Source organism: Liolophura sinensis, chromosome 12, assembly GCF_032854445.1.
Source record: "Liolophura sinensis isolate JHLJ2023 chromosome 12, CUHK_Ljap_v2, whole genome shotgun sequence".
In the NCBI taxonomy this organism is placed as follows: Eukaryota; Metazoa; Mollusca; class Polyplacophora; order Chitonida; family Chitonidae; genus Liolophura; species Liolophura sinensis.
In genome coordinates this window covers 3,990,641-4,006,280 of record NC_088306.1, presented here as the reverse complement: position 1 = coordinate 4,006,280, position 15,640 = coordinate 3,990,641, and the positions used below count along the sequence as shown (strand labels likewise).

Sequence of the window (15,640 nt, the reverse complement as noted above, 5' to 3'; positions counted from 1 at the left end):
CATATTAACAAAGTCCTCTACAAAGCTTGTGAAGTTACCTTGAGCCATTCTGGAGGCACCCGTCCATCAAACATACACTGGAAGATACTCTCTAACTGCAGTGTCATGACAACCAGCCCCTGGATACCCTTCTCCAGGTCACTCAGGGATATGCGAATCTCGTTCAGCAGAGCGTTATACCGCTGGATCTGAAGGTACAATGACAAACGCTCATGAGGCGTAGGAGCATGTTGGGAGACTTTTGGAGGGTCAAGTATTAAGTATTTCCATTACTGTCAGCGCAAATTTGCTATAGCACAATATTTATCATTTGCATGGCACTACAGGTAAGTTTGTTTCAAAAAGTCAAGTAAATCATGATTTCAGTCCACCAAAGACACAACTCCGGGAACTTATCCAGTTTCAGGTTGATAACAACTTGTGTGTTTTACAGCTACACAGTTTCTCTTTTACTGTAGTCAGTGGCAGTCAGTTGGAGGACACCACCGACCTTGTGACAAGCTCCATGAACACAACAGACTAGGTCCCCAAGCAGAGGCTTGTACACCCTGTTGGTGGAGGACAATGAGTACTAGACTGGCCTCATGAGTGTCACCAACCGTTTACTGTCACCAAGGCCCAACAAGCAGTGACAGAACGGGAATCTACAATTTCCTGTCCCAGGGCAGGGTTGAACCCTACCAAGTTTTAAGTCTGATTTTCTTTCAAGGTTACACTGTTATTTCTGATGAGCACAGACCTCCTGTAGAAGCACCACGTTGAGAGGGGATGGGTCCACAGCCAGGATCTTGGCTGTTCCCTCATAGTCTATGTTCTCAGGCAGCTGTTTAAAGATGGTAGAGGACAGGTCAAGAACCTACAAACAAGAAATCACATTACAAATACACCAGTCATCTCTTATCTCATATTACATATTGGTGGTGAGTTTATTTATTTATTTGATTGATGTCATGCCTTACTCAAGAATATTTCATTTCTACTAAGCCAGCATTATGGTGAGAGGAAGCTTGGCTAGGGAACCCATAATCATCTGCAAAAATGCTGGCAGATCTCCCACTTACGGCTGGAGAGGGAGCAAACATGAGCTGGGCTTGAACTCACAGTGACCACATTGGTGAGAGACTTCTGGGTCATTGCGCTGCGCTTGAGCGCTAACCACCTCCGTGAAGGAGGCCTCCCTTTACCTTTTTTAGTTCCAACAGAATGTGTGTACACATTGGGTTTTATGTCGTACTCAACAATTGTTCAGTTATATAACTATAACGAGTCATTAGTTGTGTGTACATACACTGTTTCTTTCAGTGGCAGGACGAGTCACTGCACCACCGAAGTATCATAACAATCACCCCCTCACCCCCCTCACCATCCAAAGCACCCCCCACCCCCACCCCCGTCACATTATACTGATGCCTTACCAACCTGTGAGTAGCTCAAGCGCAGCGCAATGACCCAGAAGCCTCTCACCAATGTGGTTACTGTGAGTGCTGATCACTGAGTGAGGCAGCAACAGGATGCTACATCTCAATAGGGGGGACTTCAGTTCAAACTCTTCCATCACTAATGGTCCAAAAAAGCCTTATTATATCATGTGACCTGTCAGAAATGTTAGGTAACTATTGTTGTGGAAAGTCTGTGTGAAGTTCCTGAAAGAGGTGCCATTTTTGTCCCTAGAACATGGCGAATCTGGTGAGCAGTAAATTGATGTCATTGCTATTATAAACATTATAAACATGCCTTGCCTGATACAGAATCGTTGGATGTTTTTCCTTATCACCATCCCCAACACATTCGCACGCGCCAAACTACTTTCGCACTAACTGGGAAACCCTGGAATTCCATATGGGAATTTCCATGCAGTGCTGACCTACTCACATTAACATTTACTGTCCTAAAAACCCTCGGAAATTGTTTAATTTTCTACACTGTTTGCATACCATTATTGAAGGCAAACTGTTTACAATAATTATTTGCGTCGTCTTGTGTTGTCTGCTGAGTGATCGTTAGTATAACCAGATTCCATGCCGTGGAGCATAAAGGCCAGATTTACTGTTCAAACCATATGCACATTTAGTGTTATCGCCATTTTACCTCAGCATCAACTACAGGAGAAAAGCTTCCAGTAGTGTGTGGTATAAATGTCAGCCAATGAGAAAATCCGTAAATCCATAATGAAGACCATGGCAAAAATGTTTACCTGGCTGTTTAACGAAATGCTAGTAAAACTGTGTGCACCCGACTCCTACATGCTGGTATAGCAACTCAATGGTCTCCATTGCATATTTTTTTTTTCACAAAATTTCAAGCACAAGGTGAACCATGACAGTCGCATAAGTACAACTGCAGGGATTTTCCAGGATGCATCCTTCTCAAACTGCACATTCCACTGGAATTTCTGTCAAAGTTCCGATAGCCATTAACTTTGGTGACAAACTTTCCTATGCAGAAACTTCAGAAGTTTTGAAAGGCTTTCTGTCATCCACACCGACGTGCAACTCACTAATTTTGAAAATTACAAATCTGGACTAGACTCTATTTCAAAGTGTATGACTTTGGTCAGTCCCAATCCAGAGGAGGGTTAGATTTTTGTTTTTCAAAATTGTTAATACTTTGATAGAAAAATGTCTTTAAAGGCATACATGTGGTTACATGTAAAGGGTGTTTTATAAATTACATTTTCGTTGTTTTACTGTGGTTGTGAACTATTGAAATAAGCTATATTTAGAACACACTGCACATGCACATAATGGTTTGAAAGTGCCGTGCAGGACATCACACAACCTTACACAGTGACAGAATACAAGGTACATACCTGGATTTTATTGTCCCAAAATAGCTTTTATAGGAGGTATATGATAAATAGATTATCAGTACACTGTGCTGATAATCTCTAGTCACAAGTCACATGATACAGTCAGATTGCCTTTAGTAACAAAAGGGGGGCTAACTCAAAACTCCCCTAATGTAATATCTCAAATTGGTCTGCTGCCAACTGGTTATGTGTGCCACTGACTGGTTATGTGTGCCAGTATCCAGTTAAGGGTGCCACCAACTGGTTAAGTGTGCCACTGACTGGTTAAGTGTGCCAACGACTGGTTAAGGGTGCCACCAACTGGTTAAGGGTGCCACCGACTGGTTAAGGGTGCCACCGACTGGTTAAGTGTGCCACCAACCGGTTAAGTGTGCCACCGACTGGTTCAGACACTACACCCATGAGTTCTGCTGGGTACTTAACTTGTAGGCTTGAGTGTATTTGTACTCAGCCCTAACATTTTACACGGGTCTATAACCAGATAACATTACGCTAATTTCACCTTTGTTGTGTCACTGATGGCATACCTTATCCTCACGGCTCTCCCCCTGGGTGTTGGTCACCTGGGGCTGTAGGGAGAGCAGGGTCTCAAACAGAAGCCTTGTCTCCTGGATCTGGGAGGTGATGTCTGCGTTAGGGTGCTGACCAAACGCCTCAGGGCTGTCAATGTTAGGTAACATACTGACGTACTCCCTGTACGAGGACAGCGGGCCATCTTTGGGCACATAGTAGGTGGGCAGTATGGACAGTCTGTGGGCAAAACAAACGGGTATTAAATAATACAGAGACTTACATAGCATATTTATAATAACTTAAAAATCTGCGAGTCGGTCTACACAAGAGCGTGAACACAAAGAAGCACATGAGAAATACTTCACGCTTTGAGACAGACTTGATATGAGGCTTTCAGGAGAAATCCTGAAAAAGATAAAAAGACTTTGCCTGCCACTTACTTGAAGAAAGGCTGTGAGATGGACTGTTCTCCAAACAAGTTGTTGATGTAGGTCATGAGGAGCCTCCTATCCCAGTCGTCCGTCACGTGACCGCCGTAGTTGATACCTGCGATCAGGTACTTGAGGGCGTCCCACGGGGTCTCACTATACTCGTCTAGGTAAATACTCAGCAGGTTCTCCGACACCTGCCAAACACAACACGCAATTTGATTAATCCATGTGAATGTGTTAAAACTTTAACTGTTATTTTCACTTGTACGTTTACGAGTCAGCATTGACTAGAACCTACATGTCCCTGTTTCTCAACTCTATACTTCACCATTCGTCACAGACACATCTAGTGCTTGCTTAGCTCAAGCATCCCTTCTTTAGTACTTCAAAGTCAAAGTCTTTAGTATTTCCCCTTTTGCTTCTTGTAAGAAATCCCATATGTAAGTCTGGATACTGACTCATGTGCATGGTCATGCACTGCCCTAATTTACTGTAATTTATGTCAATAATGTACGTTTAGATGTCTCACCTCAAAGTCAGAGTCATTAAACTCGTAGGCAATGTTCCAGCCGAGCATCAGGAACTTCTTCCTCTCCAGCAGGATAGAGTGGAAGAAACAGAGGCAGAAGAGCAGCTTCTTGTACTTGTCCGGCCGATGACAACGACTAAACTGTTGTTCTGTCACAAGGTTGTACAGACGCTTCAGGTTAGCCTTCAGGCCCTGATGACAAAGGCAGAGTTTTTTCATGGTTATTTTGGTGGACAAACATGACAAATTAAATAATGCTTACATTTTAAGCACATGTGACTCATAGGCTTGTACTCTGGTGTTATAAAGTGAACAAATTGTATATTTTTGTTAAATTGAATCAGTTTATCAATCAGGTAAATCCAAGAAGATTACATATAGACAGATACACAGATGGATGAATAATGCCATACCATAACCGTGGGTGTATAAACAGGAGCAGTTTAAAAGCAGCATATACCATAATCTTACTATGGGATAAGCTTTGTGTAAGAATAAAATGACACTTGAGCTTGAAATCTCAGGTATGTACAGTGTGCGCATATCTGTGTATGTGTGTATGTCGGTAACAAAAATGCTTAATTTATAAATTTATAACATTTATATGAGTTAATATTTTACTTTATAACAGCCCATTTCACTCAGCTTAAATCATGTATATGAGAGGTTCGGTTCATGAATTGGGAATCGCTGAATTGATCAGCCTGGGATCCAACATTAGAGCACTGTTAAAAAGCTATGACCATGTATTATTTAGCTACAGGTGAAAGATCATGACTGCCATCACTGATAAAAGAGTTATTCACCGCGGTCAGTTATCACTATTATCAAATCATTCTTTGGTATTTCATAACTGACACATGGAAATGGAAGCAATCTGTTTCATGACGTTTCAGTCTACAAGCTCAGCAGGATAATGTAAAAATACATTTATAGCAACAATATAAAGACAAGGCATCACACATGTCATACAGGACCCAACTGCCTTTCTAAAACTTGGGTACAGATCTTACAAATGTACAAAGTATTTTTTTTTAATCTTTAATGATGACACTAGCTAAACCCTAGCAGTCATATACTATCTAAGCCTATCTAAGTTTTGTGTCTGGCTGAATGAGTGATTCTGGTTTAATGCCACCTCAGCAAAACTGTAAACGATAACGTACCCGGCAGTAGATGACTCTGTGAAGTCAAGAATATCACACACATAGTCTGCCAATTACCTTAGGTGGTTCTGTGGTCATCTTGATGCCAGCCTGTAGGATGGAGATGGGGAACTCTGGATGAGGACTGGAGCTAAGCCAGAGGCGGAACTCTGGGTGAGGCTCCTCAATCTGTAGCTGCTCCACAAGTTTGTCTAGCTGGGGCATCCAGCTGAGGGACAAGTGACAGTTGGCAAGGAACACCCAATTACCCTGAAAATAACAGGAAATCACGCAATTAATAATATAATTAACCCCACTGCACAACATTTTTTATCGTACGATATTTTGTATGTCACTACTTCTGTACCATTATATGTGTGATTATCGTGCATGTACGACATCTTTGTGAAACTGGGCCCAGAAGTTGCAAGACATTGATGTGGAGGAACTACACCATGAGCCAGAAGAAACATGCAGCAATCTAGTCCTGTGCTGGTCAGAAACATGCCATCTGAGGTTGACAGCAACAGAATTATTAGGCTGTGCAATCTCATACAGAAATAGACAATTTCAATATCTTAGTGATTGCTCACATGTGTTAACTGTGGCTATGTTCAGTTGTACTCACAAGCTGAAGAACGGGTTATAAACACTGACCTCTCTCACGCCCTCCTTTATCATGCGTGTGGCGATGGGTGCCTGTCCTTGACCCAGAGACAGAGCATGAAATCGACTGGCCATACCACTGTTATCTGCCAGCTGAAGAAGGGCACTTGTTGGGTCCTGCAAACAGAAATTCAAATGTACACATTTGGAAACCAACCCCAAAATTGAAAATGACCATGCTCCCAAATACTGTAATAAAATGTTTGTAGATGACCTTGGCTATGGTCCTTTTTCATTTTGTTTCTTTTTTTCATTAAACTAATTCTACATAATTTGCAAACTGTTGTGGTTACAGCTCATTCCAGGATTCTCTGGTAAAAGTTTCATTTTTCAGGGTTACACTGTGTTGACAGCAAAAACAAAGATAGCCCTTGGGTCATTGAGCTAATACCCTGATGCTGGTGAGGTTTATAAGTGGAGAAAAACAGTGTGTCTGGAATAGACCACGACTTTTATGTAACAAGTATCCGACAAAGCCCCAAATTTAAAGACGCGGCTGAATGCACGCGAGCTGGATTGGAGCATGTGCACGACCTCATTGGTTAAGATCAGTCAGACAGCTACAGAGACCCAGAAGTGTATTAATCGTCTAAGCCAGCAAAAGAACAGAATACTGTATTTCCATAGTTCAGCATCTTTCAAGTGACACATTTTGTTTTAGTCTGGCTGATTCATCCTCATTGGAACTCTTAAGGAGTTTTTTTTTTTTTTTTTGAAGATTGATCAATTTCAGTGTCACATTATGGTCTCAGAAAGTCCATTTTAGGTAAAATACAGTATACACTTTGTAACTGAGTTAGATTTGCTGTATACATGAGCAGACATACCACACCAGGTGAGAGGACAAAGATCAAAGGTGTCCTGGTCGTCGAGTCTTCCACCACTTGCTGCATGTCCAACACTGGCGGCTCGACAAACTTTGACCCCAGGTTGTTCACGATAAATGAGGTGACACAGAAGGAGACGCGGTCGGGACGCAGAGAGCGCACGATCAGCATCCTCTGCAGCTCGTTGCAGGCGTTGTCCCATTCACCTGTAGCGAGCAAGGTAACGTGGAATTTAGTCATGCTGATACCACAAAGGTCCCCCATCACAAATATAGACCTTTGTCTATTGGTCATAATATCTGAGTTATTTCTAGGGTTAACAGACCTGTTTTAGAGAAAGGTTGGACAGTTTCACATTTACTTTAAATCTAAATTACACCAGACATTTTTAATTTAACATTACATTGGTGTATTACAGTATACGACACATGCATTCTATACTGCAGAAAGAAGCAAACAATGAGGGTTATCTACACGTTGTATCCTATTCAATAGCAGATGACATACACTATTTACAGAGAATTTTATAATGAGAAATGGCACTAAGATAAAAGCAAAAATCTGAAGCCCAAAAAATTCAAAAGTAAGATGGTTGCGGAATGTTGAAAGACTGCTTGAAGTGCGCTTGTGTAGTGAGCCACTGGTTGGTACTGTATGATCAGCATGATCAGAGGGCATTCTCATAATTTTAAACTTAAAGGTCATCAGTTAATCCTGTGGTTTTTACCTGGCAATGTGGTGACCTCTGGCTCCGCAGAGGTGTACCAGCAGTTCCAGTCCCGGGGGTACTGCTCAAACGAGGTGATAATCCCGTGGAAGTTAGCCTGCTTGTCTAACTCGGTCACGTTGTCCCAGGCCACATCAGACAGCCAATTAGAACAGGGATTGTCCATCTGGTTCTCACGGTCTATCACCTACAGCAAGGGAAAACACCACAGGCCATGCCCTCAGTTCATGAAAGCTTTATCCTCTTTAACTATAAGCTATTATGAAAACTATCCCATGTAAAAATAACCCCACCTGCCGCAATGTTAGACACCAGATTAAAGACAGTACCTTCAAACAAAAACAAAAAAACATCAAAACTGCAGTTGTCTGTGAAGTGATAATGATAACACAGGATGCAATAATAATTATCAAAGTTTATAATCCAACATCGTATCATTCTGAAGTAAGTTTACATAATGAGGTAAAACTTACCACGCCTCCTCTCAAAAAGAAGTTGTACTCATCCATGTTGAGTTTGCCGGCGGCCTCTAGGATTTTGGCACACATTTGGAAAGAGAAGAGCAGCTTGTGTCTCTCAAACAAGCCTCGGCATGTTGATCTGAAGGATGGAGAAAGGTGGTATTACATCTTACAGAGATTTCAGTATTTTTTACCTCAAATGTCACATGTTAAATCTCCACAATTGGCACTATTTGACCTGCTATTAGATCCTCAGATAAAATGAACATTTTATTTGATTCTACTGAGTTCTACAGATCTTAGAAACATGTTTAGAATTGATTTGTTTCTTTGTTGTTGTTTTTTGAATGGTAAAACGAGTTTTAGAGCAGAAAACAACGTTTTATGACCTTTATTTGTTTCTAAACATGCATTTCATGGGTAAAATTTACATACATCGTACTAAGAGGAAAAAAACCCAATGTGAACAGCACATGCAGCAAATTACATAAAAGTATGCTAATTCCTCAACCTTTTCGCACATAAAAGAGCAAACTTCAGGCCAATTTTTGCACATTTACGGTGTAAAACATGATTTTGGAGACAAAACTAACTGGATGGGATTGACCAGCTTCAGAGCTTTACAAAAAGTATAATTTTATCAGTCTGCACAAAAAAATAATGCCTTCAGAATATGCTTGAATAAACACCTTGCAAATATACAAAAAGGTTGAATTACAGTATATGAAAAACACCATGCAATGTCTTAAAACATTTCCTCTTCTACCAATAATTGCTAGGAAACCTGAAAAACATCACAGAATCTAGAAGTCGCCCATCCTTATTTTCTCTAATGATGACAAACTGAACTGCATCACAATGAAATGATCCCAATTATTGAATCTATCAAATGAAGGGGGACAATCCAATCAAGGGCAGTAACTCTCACCTGTAGACGGAAAATGTGTGGTATTCGTTGAGATTGTTGATCCTCTCATCCAGCTTGGAGCTGCGATGGCTCTTGTCAATTGAGATGATGAAGAGCTCAATGTAAGAATCCAAGGAGAACTGGTACATGGGGTCAATCCTGCCCATGTCATTCAGCACAAAGAACAGGATAGAGGCTCTCTGGGCACATGGTCTGTAACCCTGCAACACAAACAAGCCACTTATTTATTTACTTTGTACCTGCAATGATACAATCCCATTCATAATACACAGAAGACAACACCTTGTCCCAGAACAAGGGAATGTTGCTGATGCGGATCACAGAATTAATTAAATACGCAAAACTTATACACGAATTGAGAGGGACATTCATTAACTTGAACTAGCCCTCAGCAAAATCAATCTGTACTTCAAGTTTGATCAAAATCGACCAATATTTGGTAGAGTTATTGCAGAGAAGCCAAAAGGACTGACCTTAACAAAGAAACTTACACCAAATATGGAACAGAACATACAGATGAACATACAGAAAAGGTTATATTTCCTCCCTTGGCAAATGCATCTTCACGCTCTGGGCAGAAACAAAGACTTTATGATCTAATTCGATCGCACTGAGGTCTTTATCTGTGAACAGACCCATGCAGTCAACTGGTGTTGTGATACATACAGCACAGTACATGTACATACCTCTCTGGCAGCATCAATCTTGGCCTCTGTCTGCTCAGAGATCTGCAGCTGCTCTGACACCTCTTGGGACGTCATTTTGGAGGTTTCCAGCGTGTTTACCAGCTGTTCATCATCCAGTAGAGAACCTTTGGTTTCATTCAGCAGTCTGGTCAGTAGGAGATGAGTATATGAGGTAAAAATTATGAACAAATCGCTCCTGAACAAATCACTCTCACTAACTACAGGTTTTCAGAATTATCTTCTATGGTGTCCTCAAGTAAAGCGAGAACTGTTATTCAATGGCTGAATTACCCATAAGTATATGAATAATGTCAAAAACAAAAAAAAGATAGTAAAGCTACTAAAACAGGTTTGGGGAACTACATGTGGCTATGAGCGATGAAAACTTACTTTCTTCTATATATACATGGTCAGTATATAATGTCGGAACTGAGTTACACGCATTGCTTCCAGTTTTTAACTTTAGAAATGTTGCTAATGACTCTTACAGAACTTTCAGTAACAATTAATATATTAAGGATAAAATTTTAAAACGTTCACCTAAGAATCTCGTCCTCACATTCAACCAGTTTTTTCTTGCCGGCAGCTATGCTTTTGACAAGATTGTCCTTCTGTTCTTCCAGCTCTGGTCGTTCTTTTCTCACCACGATACCCAACAACTGAGCCTCCAGACCTATAGAGGAGAAAACACCAGTGTTCACAGAGATATCACTTTATTTAAATATCTAGCCAATAAAAGGAGTGCACATCAGATAGATAGCCTCATACAGACAAATTTCACTGAGGCTTTTCCATGCTAGGTGGATTACTCCGTTGGTGGTGCTCAGAAACCTGTCATGATGGCTAGTCCACTGCCTGTGTAATTGGTTAAGTTTGGTGTTTTCAATCCCGCTTTTACAACGGCAATAGTTTCAACAGATGCTCTCAGAAATGCTTATCATTACAGTGATTTACAAGGTACAGTACAGATATCATATCAAATATGATGGTGGAAAAGGGGATCACCAATGTGACACTTTGGAATACAGAAAATGTTGAAACGATAAAAAAAAAAATGCTTTGAGCGAAAATATCTGTGTCCAAGTGAAATTTATTACAAGCATCCATGAGATCCATGTAATGACGACATTTTTCCTTATCACGGTAAACTCACCAACTTCCTTGACAGCAAAATTAACAATGGTAGACTTAGTGGCAATCTCCGGTGTGTAGTGAGGGTTGCTAAGCTTAGTTGTGATGTAAAACCTGAAGTCGTTGTTGTACTCCACTTCCTTATCGCCAAGTCGGATCAGGTAAATACCACCTGTAAAATGAACAGATAAGAATGTGAGGTGGCTAATAATTCTGGAAACAAGTGACAAATACCTTGCATCAGATTTATTCATGCGTAGGGTATTAATCTGTAGGTTACCAGTACTCCACTTATACATGCATACAGTGAGGAGGTTTGTGGAAAACATATTGAAATTTACACTCAGATAACTGTCTTGACAGTCATAAATAGCAGTTTATTTACCAAAAGATGCCTTAATTGGACCACATTGAATAAGTAAGTAGTGTACAATGCAGTATTCAAAACAATAAGATTTGGACCGTAAATGCACTTGAAATGCTACAAGATAAATGTTAATGACAACATCAGATCATAAATAAGCTAACATTTATCTGTATAATTTACAAAACCCTATTTATTGAGCAAATTCACACAGAGAACAGGTGGACTTCCACTCTCCTCTACCAGATCCCAATCTTGTCAAGATCACATACCTACATGTAGATAATGGTGGTGTAGCACCTGCTTTGTGATAAAACAAATCTATGCTACTTAAAGCTGGATTTGAACTTTGGCCCAGTGTTGTTACTACAACAAGTTTACATGTCCCTATTCCTATAATGTTCCTTGTACTCTTCATCTGCAATGGTAGGCTTGCCTCACAATTTGACAAACTAAGGGCCTGTGTGACAAAGCCATGTTGTGGTAAAGTCCAAAACTGTAATCTTCTTCACAAAACAAAATATCTGAAAACTAAATGGTCAACCTTGGCTGAAATCATACATGTACAACGCAGCTTAAAGCTGGATCTGAACTCTCCCTCACATGCTCACCTATCTTCATGATGGCCTTGTTAAGAATGGGGTCAAGGGAGGGGTCCAGTCTCTCCTGTACATTCTGCAGGAGCACGGGCAGACCAAACTGTATGGCACTCTCCAGGGTCCTCATGTAGTCTGACTGCTGCAGATCTATCACCTTCAGGCCCTGTTAACCAAACAAACAACGGTTAGAGACGTAGTCTGACTGCTGCAGAGCTATCACCTTCAGACCCTGTCAACAAGACAAACAACGGTTAGAGACTTAGTCTGACTGCTGCAGAGCTATCACCTTCAGACCCTGTCAACAAGACAAACAACGGTTAGAGACATAGTCTGACCGCTGCAGATCTATCACCTTCAGACCCTGTCAACAAGACAAACAACCGTTAGAGACATAGTCTGACCGCTGCAGATCTATCATCTTCAGGCCCTGTCAACAAGACAAACAACGGTTTGAGACACAGACTGACTGCTGCAGATCTATCACCTTCAGACCCTGTCAACAAGACAAACAACGGTTAGAGACATAGTCTGACTGCTGCAGATCTATCACCTTCAGACCCTGTCAACAAGACAAATAACGGTTAGAGACATAGTCTGACCGCTGCAGATCTATCATCTTCAGGCCCTGTCAACAAGACAAACAACGGTTTGAGACACAGACTGACTGCTGCAGATCTATCACCTTCAGACCCTGTCAACAAGACAAATAACGGTTAGAGACACAGACAGACTGCTGCAGATCTATCACCTTCAGACCCTGTCAACAAGACAAACAACGGTTAGAGACACAGTCTGACTGCTGCAGATCTATCACCTTCAGACCCTGTCAACAAGACAAATAACGGTTAGAGACATAGTCTGACTGCTGCAGACCTATCACCTTCAGGCCCTGTCAACAGGACAAACAATGGTTAGAGACACAGACTGACCGCTGCAGATCTATCACCTTCAGGCTCTGTCAACAAGACAAACAACAGTTAGAGACATAGTCTGACTGCTGCAGACCTATCACCTTCAGACCCTGTCAACAGGACAAACAACAGTTAGAGACATAGTCTGACTGCTGCAGATCTATAACCTTCAGGCCCTGTCAACAAGACAAATAACGGTTAGAGACATAGTCTGACCGCTGCAGATCTATCACCTTCAGGCTCTGTCAACAAGACAAACAACGGTTAGAGACACAGTCTGACTGCTGCAGATCTATCACCTTTAGGCCCTGTCAATAAGACAAACAACGGTTAGAGACACAGACAGACTGCTGCAGATCTATCACCTTCAGGCTTTGTCAACAAGACAAACAACGGTTAGAGACACAGACTGACTGCTGCAGAGGTATCGCCTTCAGGCTCTGTCAACAAGACAAACAACGGTTAGAGACACAGTCTGACTGCTGCAGATCTATCACCTTTAGGCCCTGTCAATAAGACAAACAACGGTTAGAGACACAGACAGACTGCTGCAGATCTATCACCTTCAGGCTTTGTCAACAAGACAAACAACGGTTAGAGACACAGACTGACTGCTGCAGAGGTATCACCTTCAAGCCCTGTCAATAAGACAACCATTGGTTAAAGACAGTTTGACAGCTGTCAACTCCATGTCAACATGACTAACAACGCTTAGAGACACAGACTGACTGCTGCAAATGTCCTGTCAACAACGGCAACAAAACAACGGTTAGATGCATAGTCTGACTGCTGCAGATCTATCACCTTCAGGCCATGTCAACAACAGACAGAAACGATGGTCATAAAGAATGACTTTTTCCAGGACCAGCATCCTCATTTCACAGTCAGGTTTTCCTTTTGGCCTCACTGTTCCATTTTACTACATTGTTTTTTTTTACAGTGGATTGGTTGCTGGTCAAAGAAGTTTTTTATTCCCTTTGCAGTAAACCACTAATGTTATGCAAGCTACAGTGGCAAACTTTACCAGGTGTGACATGTCATATTGGCAGAAAGCATGCAGTCCCTAGCAAACTTTACCATGTGTGACATGTCATATTGGCAGAAAGCATGCGGTCCCTGGCAAACTTTGTGTAAGACTACACAGGACAGTACTGTTAACAGCTTGTGCTATCTCAGCCCTAAGAACAGTGAAAACAGAGAAACCTTGATAATTCCATGCCCAATTCCTAAATGACCTAAAATTTCGCCCACTAAAGTGCATTTTAGAGGCAAATAAATGGCACAAAACTTTATTTTTTGGTGCTGAAACTTCAATTTTCCAGTAGAATACCATCCCACATTCCCAGCAAACCTCAAAACACTTTTCTAAGATTAATAGAGCTCTCAAAATCAGGAAAAAGGGGCAAGTTAGTCACGGCCGAAATTTACGGTCTTTTAGGATATGTCCACAAAGACTAATCCTTCACAAGTACAACACTTACCTTGGTATACTCCATGTTCTTGATCCACTTAATGGCTTGCCCCTGAGGGTCAATCATCAGCGGCCAGCGGTTACCAGTGGTGACGATCACGCCGTTCTCTGTGGAAAAGCTGTCACTGGGCAGACCCTGGATGTTCCAGTCTCGCACCTGAGTGGGCTTAGCCATGAACTCACAGAAGTTGAAATTTGGTGCACACGGAACACCCAGTGCACGAACCTGCCACACAGGAAAATTGTATGTGATTGTTTATTTGGCGAAGAATATTTTCATTCTATATGGAACAACTGAATAAATTTATGTCTGGTGACGAAAAAGGCATGATTTTGATAAAGGGTCGTAATTTTACCAAAAATATCTACAGCATTTGCAAGTATCAGTAATACAGTAACCAATTAATGTATTGTCATATCCTGGGCATAACAGAGCAAGTTGTTTGATCATGTTTATTGAAAAACAGTTCTCCTGACCTTCTACCAGACATAAGCATTTTTAGTTTTGATTGAGCTGATTTTTGTGTTTGTTTTGAGTCATTTTCCTCTGGAGTTAGGCTCACCTCTTTCATCCACCTGTGCTGCACAATTTCATCCCTGTAGTTGGACAGGAAGGGTCCCATGTAGGAAAGGAAAGCTGCGGCGATCAAACAATCACCCACCAGGTATCCCATCCTCTCCTCCAGGTCCTGTGAAGAAATTGCAGTGATTCATTATTTCTATGAAACTGAAATATTAGGATTTCCTCAGCGGCATGATGAAATCAACATTTCAAATAGTATTATTGCTTATGATGGAAATTTATTTAACTTTTCTGAGTCACAAGTATACATCATTTTATCAGCAAATTTTCTCCTACACATATGATACACATGAACACATGTTTCTTCTCATTTTTAAGACAACTGGTCTGCTCATTTTAGCCAATATACACAGTACATGTAATTCTAGCAGGAATACTCACATGGTTAGACCATCTAATGAACAATACATTCATATCTTGAATTTTCCAACAGGCTGGTAAAGAAATGTAATATTCTACTTTCAATACTACTAATATCTGTCCAGAAGTTTAGAAGGATTAGGGTAAGTGATCAAACAAAGTAAGACACACTTTTTTTCTACACTGGGGACTGATATATGTGTATATAATGTTCTGTGCAAGATTTTTTTCATTCTTGTTGAAATGAGGTGGCTTATCGCTTCAGTCTGTACTGTCATGACTGGTGGAAAGTGTGTGGAGATTTCTACCAAATGTCCTTCTTAATTACAGATAGATGATTCTCGTTCTCAAATTAACATTTTTCCTGTGCCACTCAAATAGATAAAAAAATGTATATAAAACCTATAATACCCTCTTTCTTCTAATTTTTAAGACATCTGGTATATGGATATTTAGCAGGAATATTGAGTTTATTTTTCCCCCATGATTAGACCATCTA

At 40.9% G+C, this 15,640-nt stretch overlaps 1 protein-coding gene across 1 annotated transcript in view; it reads right to left on the bottom strand.

The window, feature by feature from the left end:
- LOC135479353 (dynein axonemal heavy chain 2-like) overlaps window positions 1-15,640 on the bottom strand; it is a 59,221-nt gene that overhangs the window by 6,105 nt on the left and 37,476 nt on the right. Inside the window, 17 exon segments of the mRNA XM_064759177.1 lie at window positions 39-188; window positions 740-856; window positions 3,337-3,559; window positions 3,763-3,947; window positions 4,283-4,474; window positions 5,506-5,697; window positions 6,085-6,210; window positions 6,921-7,126; window positions 7,648-7,834; window positions 8,121-8,247; window positions 9,037-9,236; window positions 9,723-9,867; window positions 10,263-10,395; window positions 10,876-11,025; window positions 11,829-11,979; window positions 14,209-14,424; window positions 14,762-14,887. Coding sequence (XP_064615247.1) covers window positions 39-188; window positions 740-856; window positions 3,337-3,559; window positions 3,763-3,947; window positions 4,283-4,474; window positions 5,506-5,697; window positions 6,085-6,210; window positions 6,921-7,126; window positions 7,648-7,834; window positions 8,121-8,247; window positions 9,037-9,236; window positions 9,723-9,867; window positions 10,263-10,395; window positions 10,876-11,025; window positions 11,829-11,979; window positions 14,209-14,424; window positions 14,762-14,887 — 2,826 coding nt within the window.